This window comes from Triplophysa rosa, linkage group LG25 (assembly GCF_024868665.1).
Source record: "Triplophysa rosa linkage group LG25, Trosa_1v2, whole genome shotgun sequence".
Taxonomy (NCBI): Eukaryota; Metazoa; Chordata; class Actinopteri; order Cypriniformes; family Nemacheilidae; genus Triplophysa; species Triplophysa rosa.
The window spans coordinates 6,977,728-6,988,144 of record NC_079914.1 but is presented as its reverse complement, the minus strand read 5'-3'; the positions used below and the strand labels follow the sequence as shown (position 1 = coordinate 6,988,144).

The 10,417-nt window shown below is 38.8% G+C and overlaps 1 protein-coding gene across 9 annotated transcripts; it reads left to right on the top strand.

Moving 5' to 3' along the window:
• Nucleotides 1-572: 572 nt before the first annotated feature.
• dnaja3b (DnaJ heat shock protein family (Hsp40) member A3b) lies at nt 573-5,314 on the top strand. 9 transcript variants are annotated; one of them, XM_057325827.1, is made up of 12 exons: nt 573-796; nt 1,750-1,862; nt 1,941-2,024; nt 2,410-2,610; nt 2,690-2,842; nt 3,448-3,595; nt 3,698-3,762; nt 3,841-3,969; nt 4,048-4,163; nt 4,249-4,346; nt 4,453-4,518; nt 4,726-5,314. In XM_057325827.1, exons 1-12 carry the CDS (start codon nt 595-597, stop codon nt 4,746-4,748), a joined length of 1,398 nt encoding a protein of 465 aa, XP_057181810.1. In that variant the 5' UTR covers nt 573-594; the 3' UTR covers nt 4,749-5,314. The 9 variants fall into 9 exon arrangements, with proteins under 9 accessions (XP_057181810.1, XP_057181806.1, XP_057181812.1 ...); XM_057325823.1 differs by having other exon boundaries at nt 4,457-4,518; nt 4,726-5,313; XM_057325829.1 differs by having other exon boundaries at nt 4,457-4,565; nt 4,726-4,840.
• The last annotated feature ends 5,103 nt before the right edge of the window (nt 5,315-10,417 follow it).

Below are 10,417 nucleotides of genomic sequence, written 5' to 3'. Positions count from 1 at the left end.
AACACCACAAACAAAGCATTGATTTAGATCTCATTGCTTGGTTTTTTCATCTGCATGAGCTTAAATGCTTTTAAATGCTCGAATCAACTCATGTCATTGCTATGAATTTCAAAACTAACTTTTGCTACCCGATTTTTCAGTTATTTTTAATATATATATATATATATATATATATATAATTACTTTTAATAGATGCATTCTTATTGTCTTAATGACTTATTGCCTAATGTAATGGCATTTTTTACCAATGAGCATCAATTTTGCACCCAATTCAGATGTATCTGACCACACTGTGTAGTTGTTTGTATTGATTTACCTTTATTTGTTTATTCCTTCTTTCTCTTTATTTTTCCTTCCTTTGTCTTTTATATTTGTTCATATTTTTTTATTATAATTGTGCAACTGTGCAAAAACATTTTTGTAACTATGTTGGATGTGTGCACATTGTATTTTGTTGATATTAAAAAATCTGACCAAACTATGCTCATACAGGTCCATCTAGTGGTTCAGCACCATAACGCACGTGTAAATTAAAACACCACGCGCATGCGCAGGGAACAACCGGTCCGCCCCGCCCCGCAGAGCAGCGTGAATATGGCAGCTCCCAGTGTTCGATGTGTCGGGCGCTCGCTGTCAGCTGGTTTACCTGGATTTCTCAGCACGTGTGCACTTTTAAAGTCGTCTAGACGCGGAGATATTTCGGCTTTGACAGTTTGTTGGACTCGCAGTTTTGTAACGAGGGGCAGTTTAAGCTGGTGGAGGCATGGTAGAGGAGTGACATTGAAGGGGCCATCAGGTGAGCTGCTTACGTTACATACAGTGATCAAAGTAGTTACTGTCAACTGACAGAAGAAGCACCTTATTTTGCATCGGTTATATCAGCAAAAACTTATTAACCTGTTGTGGATTCACATATTTGTCCATTTATGTCACTAGTATTGAAAAACACAAGATGATGCAACTGACCTATACAAGCTATGCCAATATGTGCATTATAAATAATGGAAAAAATGTCATTGCTACTCTACATAACATCAGTCATTGTGAACGCCAGAACTGTCATCCAAAAATATAAATATATCAACTCTCATAATGATTTATTAGGATTTAACAGTAGTGACTAATAAAGTGAATAAGTAAATATTTTGATGGTTTTAGTGGTAGTTTTATTGGATATATGCTCATTGTCATTGTCAGTAACTCATTTTAGTCTTGGTTAGTTTGTCTGTTTATAAGTTCGGATGCACAACATAACAATACTTAATATTTATTTATCATGATAAACTTTATATTTCAACATAATAAATAATAGTTATACCTGTTGTCATTGGTAGTTAACAATGTTGTGCATTCTAAGCATTATAGTGTTACTGTAAACACTTGCCTTAAATATATTATAATATAGATTTAAAATGTTGTCCATTTTATCGCTTATGATGTCCAATGATCAACTTTTAGTTTATAGTTTATAACTTTTCTTTTCATAAAGACATGTTTTGACTGTGTACCATTTACTTTTATCGTTCTCCTGTAATGATTACAATATAAATGTTCTTTGAACTACACAATCCAGGTATTTTAAAAAATGTACAGACACATCTGAATAATACTAATACTGTAAAATATAATAAACATCACTGCATCAATTTAACCACATTACATCAATTTAGATACCAAATATAGTCAAACAGACACATTGTGATGGTAGATGTCTTATTCCAAGTAAAAACATTTAATTTTTTTCTTTAGAGTTGAGGAGCCACTTCCACACCACCTCTGTAAGTCATCAGCAGGACTTCTATGAGATTCTGGGGGTTCCTCGGACAGCCACTCAGAAAGACATTAAGAAAGCGTACTACCAGGTTTGAGGACCCACGTGCATAAACAAAACCTTAAAGGTCACGTCCCTTTAAGAGTTTGACGTGACCATTTTCTCTCAGTTAGCCAAGAAGTACCACCCGGACACAAACCCAGATGACCCCCAAGCAAAAGAGAAGTTTGCCCAGCTCGCAGAGGCATATGAGGTGACATTTAGATTTTATATGACTTTGTTTCCATATTTGGGTGTGTTTTTAATTAGACAAAACAGAAATATTTCATATTACAGGCTAAAATCAAAAGAAGAAACTAAAACTATATTTTGCACAAAGAAAAGCATGTTTTTGAACCAAGAATGTTTTCTAATCATGACATTTAAGCACATTCGACCCACCTAATTTTCATTACTGTATTAATGAGGATTTAATAAGAACAATAAAGAAAATTAGAAACAAACTCAGAAGTGAATTATCCAAACTGCCTCATTACGTTGGTGGTGAGATTTAATTTTTAAACTAATTTTTTTCCACTTGATTGTATGGTAAAAAAGTCAAGTATTTTGAGATTTACTTTTTATTTGCGGTTGTGCAGACCCTCAGTGATGAGCTTAAAAGGAAGCAGTATGACACTTACGGTTCTGCTGGTCCAAGCTCGAGTGGGGCGGGGCAGCAGCAGTACTGGAGAGGTGGGACAACCGTGGACCCAGAAGAGCTGTTCAGAAAGATCTTTGGAGAGTTTGCGGGAGGGCGTGGCTTTGGAGACCTCAACTCCATGTTTGAACAGACACCTGAAGTGAGACAAAAAAACATATTACTATCACTCATTTGATTCCTCTTTAAATCCTGACCATCTGAAAATCCTCTTTCTCCAGTTTGTGATGGAGCTGACGTTCATGCAGGCTGCTAAGGGCGTGAATAAGGAGATCACGGTGAACATAGACGATAGCTGTCCGCGCTGTGATGGTAAAGGTCATGAACCAGGAACTAAAGTCTCGCATTGTCACTATTGCAATGGCACAGGCATGGTGAGGATGATTTTGAAATCCCTAAAAATACAGCGGCTGAAATTTTTTTATTTAATCAGCATTTCTAAATGTATTGTGGTCATTCCAGTCCAGTGTCTGTTGAATTTCAACAAAATCAGACCTCATCCAACAGCAATGTGAAAGACGGACAGAATGACAAGACACATACTAGTTATCACATAAACAAATTATTTTTGAACGTTTTCTAAATACGTATACAAATATTACTGTTGTATTGCTTAAAAGTGAATAAGAACTTGTTTTCTTTGCAGTATTTGAGGTCTGAAAAAAACAGAGCATCTTTTCTGTTATGTTGACCGGTTTCTCCAGTTTACATTTTCTGCAAACAAATGCAAATAGAAACAATATTTTTATTTGAAATTTTGTAGAAATATTGTTAGTAGTTCACAGAATGAAACAAAAATTATAATTTTACCTAAACACATACCCATAAATAGTAAATTCACAAAAACTGAAAATTGTCTTTGAAATGGTCTCTTCATTTTTTCTGTGTCTGTAGTTCAAAAGCTCTGTTTATACCAACGTTTCTCAGCTTATATTTGTTCTTGAAGTACACTAATGTTTTATCCTGTGTGTATATATAGGAGTCTACAAACACTGGACCCTTCATGATGCGCTCTACGTGTAGGCGGTGTGGGGGGCGGGGCTCTATCATCATCACGCCTTGCATCATGTGCAGAGCAACAGGACAAACCAAGCAGAAACAAACTGTTGTGGTGCCTGTACCTGCAGGTTTGTGTCTGTGTTTTTTTTTCTTCACTGGATTGTAATGTAGGCACATATAGAGCGAGTTGTATGAGAACTCACAAACTATCTGTTGTGGTTGTATTGCAGGTATTGAAGACGGACAGACGGTAAAAGTGCCGGTTGGGAAGAAGTACATGTACATCACATTCAGAGTAAGTTTTGATTTTTTTCTACATTAAATAAAGATCTACACTGGAAAAAGATTTGATGTGTCTCGTGCTGTGTTGCAGGTCCAAAAGAGTCCAGTATTTCGTCGTAATGGACCTGATGTCCACTCTGATGTGATGATTTCAGTAGCCCAGGCCATTCTGGGGGGTGCAGCTAGAGCACAGGGCTTGTACAGCACCATTGACATTGCGGTTAGAGAATAAACAAGACCTTTAAAAAACAACTTGTATATTTTTTAATGGCTAAAACCAGAAATGTCTTCCCTGCAGATTCCTCCAGGCATTCAAACAGACCAGAAGATCAGACTGGCTGGAAAAGGCATCCCACGCATTAATAGCTTTGGTTACGGAGACCATTACGTACATATCAAAATTAAAATTCCCAAGTAAGAGGCATTCGCAGGCACCCACGCACGGATGCATTTCCTGTTTGTGTGTTTTTACTGAATGTGTCTCACGGTTCATCTACAGGAAGCTGACACAGAGGCAGAGAATGCTGCTGATAAGTTATGCCGAAGACGAAACGGACATGGAGGGAAGTGTTGATGGAGTAACCAAACCAGCCGCAGGTAGATCAACACAAACACACCTTCATCCATACATTCAACACACACGCCAACTAGTATGTTGACGCTTACCTTCAATGTGTTGTGAGACACTACGGTGTGTTTGTAGGTAGCTCTCAGACCGGACAGACCTCAGAATCAGCACAGAACAGAGAGGAAGAGCCAGAGAAAGAAGGTGGATTTTTCTCTAAATTGAAAAAGATGTTCTCCTGAAGGGAGAAGGTACGAAGGTTAGCATGATTGAGACACTTTGGAAATTTACACAAATTTCAAGGACTAGCTTTAAAGAATAGAAAAAGTTGTAAGGTAAACATTCATTTGACAAAGGATGCCCTTAAATGAAAAATGTTAATACAGATGTTTCTTTTATGGTTTTCATCAGGTAAAAGATCTTCATGGCACTAAACATTTGGGGTGTATTTCTCTTCCTTTTGGTTGGACAAATGGAAAGAAGTACAGTATGTGGAACCGAACAAACACAATCGCCCAGTAGAGGACATCTCTATGAATTCGGAGGAGGAAAATCTGAATTGTCCCTATTCTGGCCCATTTAAAATTAGGGATTCGAAGTGGAGGGAAACCAATTTTCCCCCAATTCTCAACCTAATGAAGACACAAGCCAGGCCTCTCTGTGCTGAATGTGTGCTATCGATTGTTTTTGTGGCGGATACCTGATCATTTTGCTAACAAATATCTGTTTTAATATATACTTTGTGTTTGTAACTCACTGTCAAGCAGACATGCTGTCACAGAATTAAGCAATAAAGTACAAGAGGATGTACTTTTGAGTCCGTTTTGAAGAACTTTGTGAAGCATATTGCACAGGAGCACCTTCCTGAAGGAATGTAACTTGCATTTAGACACTTTTAAGACAGATTTGTTACCTGAGATAAATTATGTCCCGCTGAATGATGCTGAGGGCACGAAAAGCTTTTCGGTATCAGCCATCTTGAGCTGTGACATCAAATGCTGTATATAAAGATATTTAAACCCGCAAAAAGGTAACACGCTCTTGTTTCTCTGATATAAAAAATTAATATATGCTACAAATGATATTAAAGCACAATTTTCAATAAATGAATACGCTGAGAAAAACAAAAGCAAGGTCACGTCGCAAACAAAAATGTCTGAGCACTTTTAACTGCCGCCAATCTAAAAGAAAAAAAAGGCCGCGAGGATACGTCAAAACGTATGTTCTGCATTATTTGTCACTAAAAAAAGGTTTGGTTTAAAGAAAGAAAACTTTAAGATACAAATGATTCAAAAAGTGTGTCATAAAATACACGTTTACCTATCTTTTTAACCATGAAACAGATCTTTCATTTGTTGTCAAGGTCACTCCCCTCCACTAGGTGGAACTCTTTACTTGATAATAATAAAAATCCCGCAGTCCGCACTGTATCTGCAGGAAAAATATGAATGAATAAATCGAAACAAACAAAAAAAAAACTTCACACTTAACTTAACATTTTTCAAAAATAAAAAAAACACGATCGCTAGTTACGATCATCTTATTTATCATTTGCCTGAAAATGTTACCTTAGAAAATAGCTGTGTTTTTCAAATTGTCAGCGGATTGATTACCAAACAGCCATAGTTTTAGTACAAATAAAACCAAAAGCATTGTTTCTGTAGACAAACCATTGTTAAGTTTCAAAAGTATATCTGCCTATAAATTGTCTACTTATTCTCAGCTACCCTATCTGCCTCTTCCTTATTGTTCGGGGAATTCCTCGCTTTCCCTGTGGGTTCCAGTACAAGACTGAGGCCTGTAGAAGTGTTTCTACTTACAGTGTGTATATAGGTATGCTTATTATCCTCATAGAGTGTGTGGTGTGGATAACCAAAACCAGAATCTTAAGCTCAACAAATATCAGATCGGCTGACGAGTATCTTTGAACCACAGTGGAGTTGACCTGTGAATTGTTGCTTTGACTAGGAGTTAAAGTCTGCGGAGGATGAGGGGTAAGTGGAATCTGGACTTGTATAAATGCATGTCAATCTGGTCTCCAAAACAGTGGCACCATCACAGCAACGTCAGCTGAACAGAGCCCAGCTTACAGTCAAACAGAGACACTCGGATAGGCTACGCAGTGAAAGACCAAGAAACTCTATGTGCATGAAGGAATGTTGCTCCGGTTGTGTTTATTCTTCTCGGATACTCAGACTCTATCACTCGTCGCAGAGTCATTACAAAGCCATAGATCTGTGAACTACAAAAGCAAAGCTATGTGAACTGCAAAAGTAAACAATGTACGGTACGTACACAATTGCAGACTGACCTATGCTGTAGTAGAGGCCTTAAGCAATGCACTAAGCTCTTAAAGTCTTGAGTAAATAGGCAGTCGTACAGGATGAATGGGTAATGTATAAACCTGTAGGTTGTAGAACTATGTAGATCATTCGACACACACAGACGCTCATGCAAGTCACATCCAGTGGTCTAAAGACACACATTGCGGCTTGCCTCTGTGCCTCAGGCAGGAGCTGTAGGATTACATAGATGGGTCATCCAAAGGTGAACCGCATGAAAAATGAGCAAAAGATGTATAAAAATACTTTCTTTGAAGCTTGTGGGATAAAATGAATAATGAATGTATTCTAATATATGCTTTTATAAAAGAAGATATTTTGAGAAATGTCCCCATACAATGGAAGTCAATGAAGTTAACAACATTCTTCAAAATATCTTCTTTTGTGTTCATACAGGTTTGAAATGACATGAGGGTGAGTAAATGCTGAAAGAATGTTCATGTTTGCCGTTCACATTTGTAATGGTTATAGAAGTGGATGTTCAGACCGTGGTTGTCGGCTTCCCTCTTGTAGGGCATTAGAGGGGAAAAGGGCTCCTTTGTTTGGTTGACTGGGGCATGTAAGGTACAGTAGTAAGCTATAAATTCGGTTTGTTCTGTCAGTCCCGTCATATCCCAATAGAGCTAAATATAGATCTTGTAAAAGTAGCTAACTTTTTTTGATAGTTCCAAAAGATATGTTGACACTTAAGCCACACTTACAGTGTATAAATATCATTATTATAGGTTTAAAAATATCAAACTGCGTAGTATATTTTTAAAGTCCCCATGAAAACAAAATTACAGTTCTTGGCTTTTAGTATGAATATGTTTGCCTAAAAGACATCTAACTATACGCTTGTTCGAAATCTCCAACATTAATATTGTATTAACTTGTAAAAAATGAATCGCAGTGTGTTATTTGTTATAAAGAATGGGAACGGGGGGTTTTCGGCCGTTTTACATCACTTCATGAGTGTATATTAGCCTTTTTTGTTATTTTCCTATGGCATGTGATAGAGCGGTTGTATACCCGGAAATGGTATATGACCTTCCATATTTGGCGGTGCGTGACGTCAGGCTTAACAAGCAGATTGTGCTCCACAGCATTGACGAAATTGGCTGTCTTTAGTGGAATTTGTCCATATTTACATGTGGTTACATCCTGCTACATGTGATTACTATGCCAGGACACCTATGACTATACACCCACTAAAAACCACCTTGGGACAAAGGTGGAAAAGTTATTCCAAACAAATGTTTAGGATCATTTGTTCAAAGATGCCACTTGGAATGACATTCATACTATGTGGTAACACGAGGCCTGACTTCTCTATACTGGCACTACGTTTGACAACCAAATCTTCCAATGATCTAGGGTCTCAGGTATAAACACCACACCCGGCTAAGTGCTTTGTCCCGGTGCCCTGCAGGCTTCGGACAGACTTACGGGCTGTGTAGCGCAGGTGTGCTGGATTACCAGTCGGAGTCTATAGCATGTGAGCAGAGCAATAGCGCGGACGGTCTGTGTGTGGACCCGTTGGCCTCGGGTCAGCGGGCGGCCATAAACATCAGCCTTAAACATAGAGCGGGTGATGTAGGAGACACCCGTACCAGCCCTGCCTCGGGGCCGTCCTAGCAGGAGTGATATAATACAGACCTTCTCATTAACTCATCTGCAGAAGATAATGTACAAGACAACACACCCAAGCTCAAATATTTTGTGGCCTGGATGTCAAAGCGTGTGTCTGCATGCACCTGTAAGCCTTGTGTGCTGCTCAAATAATAAATGGGAAAGCTCTAACTGTAACTGACCCCAGAGCAGCTGGATGGGACGGATGGAGGAAAATTGTTCCCTTTGAAATATGACAGATGAGTTTTTAGAGAGGAGAGCATGTGATCTCGGCCATGCGAAAAGCTTCACCTCGACCTTTTCGTCATCTCTCATTCTCCGCTGTGTTCCATCGCGGCCTTTTGTTCTGTTTCGCTTGTTTTTCTCCCTCTCTCTCTCCGTCCATCGCTTCCTTTCTTTTTCTGAGTCATGCGAATTCTTGCATGAGTCCCCGCTGAGACGCTACTTCTCTCTCCCGCTGTTGATTGTTCGAAGCTTTAAAAAATAGGATGTGTGTTTTTGTTAAACAGAGCCTTTGCGGTTTGCCAAACGCTTTTCCAGCGAGGCTGTTTCACGATCAAATCCAAACCGGGCTTAATCACGTTCCCTCCTCGCCACTTAATGTCGGAGGAGAGGGAGGCTCTGAAACCAGACGATATCCTGAGGAGACCCAGACCGGACCACCCACGCACAGAGAGAAAGCGGGGGACTCCCGCTTGACAGGGCCCTTGCATGGAAAACCTGAGCTGGCACGGTTTCCACAGCCGCTCTTCTGTTCTCGAAGAATACCTGAGCCAATGACATCATTCTTGAACCGTAGGAAGCGGCAAATAAATGCCTGTGATCTCTTGGGTACAATCATGCACTGATGACTGAAACATATCAGAAGTTGGAGATCAAGGAGTGTGGAGGGGCCGTGTGTTTATGAAAGCAGCATGGGATTTTATGTGAATGAAAGAAAGTGTTTGAATGAGTGTAGCAGTGCGCGTCTGTAGGAGTTTATGCATCGGTGCGTTGTTTCCTGCACTGCTGTTCTGCGGGCCTGCGGCGCTCCACCACTGTTGCATCTGTTGCATTAGAAATGATGCTTTAATAGAGATGTTGAGAGTTTCGAGTATGAAATGGGGATTTCACATGTATAACGGTATTGACTATAACCATGATATTTATTTGTTTATTGATACCGTGGTAATTATACACATGATAGTAGCGTAAACAATTTAGCACTCGTTTAAAGTTACATTTTTCAGCAAAAAAGGAGAAAACAAGAAATAAACAAATTTAAACATGAGTTTAACTAATTTGGTCATTTTCCCAAAATACGGGAAACGAATACTGTGATAATACGTGAGTTCTTTGACAGTGAGAAGTCTAATATCGTGGCCTTTATAAGGAAAATCGATTCACTATAGTATACACATCTATTTACCATGACATGCAAGTATGGCTACTACTGTATCTACATAAATGTAAGAATCTCCAAAGACTTTGTGTCTATAAAATATTTTAAGTCAGCAATACAATTTAACATCAAAGGTATAATAAAGTAAAAAAAGTATTTTTAGGCTGGTCTTAAAAAACACATAAGCTATTTGTAGTTGCTGGTAATGGACAATTGTCTGTATTGAAAGTCATGGTCTCCGTTCTTACCGCAGGGTGTTAAAGGTCCAGTGTGTGATATGTAGGAGGATCTAGGGACAGAAATGCAATATAATATAAAGAACTATGTCTTCACAGGTGTATAAAGACCTTACATAATGAAGTGTTATGTTTTTATTATCTTAGAATGAGCTATTTCTATCTACATACACCGTGGGTCCCCTTGCATGGAATTCACCATGTTGTTTCTACAGTAGCCCTAAATGGACAAACTGCACAGAGTGCATTTCGTAAATACATTATCTCCTTCGGCAATGAAGCGAAAACGTGACGACATCTAGTGTGTCAGCCACCGTAGTGCTTCAAAAGTTTGTGAATTGCGCTTCGGGGATAAATAAGTATTGAATTGAATTGAAAAGGAGGGGTGGAGTGGAGTGAGCCGTTGGTTGCAATTCGCAACCTCACCACTAGATGCCATTATTCGCAACCTCATGCTGCTAATCTGCATGCACTGGACCTTTAAGTTTTCTCTCACTCATTTCTTTTCAAGCAATGTTTGAATTAATGGTTAG

What these genes read in the sequence shown, in the direction of transcription:
- dnaja3b (XM_057325823.1), top strand. Translation starts at nt 595, where the DNA reads ATGGCAGCTCCCAGTGTTCGATGTGTCGGGCGCTCGCTGTCAGCTGGT. An exon ending in TTAAGAAAGCGTACTACCAG is followed by an intron (nt 1,863 to 1,940) that starts GTTTGAGGACCC and finishes ATTTTCTCTCAG; the next exon opens with TTAGCCAAGAAGTACCACCC. An exon ending in ATTGCAATGGCACAGGCATG is followed by an intron (nt 2,843 to 3,447) that starts GTGAGGATGATT and finishes GTGTATATATAG; the next exon opens with GAGTCTACAAACACTGGACC.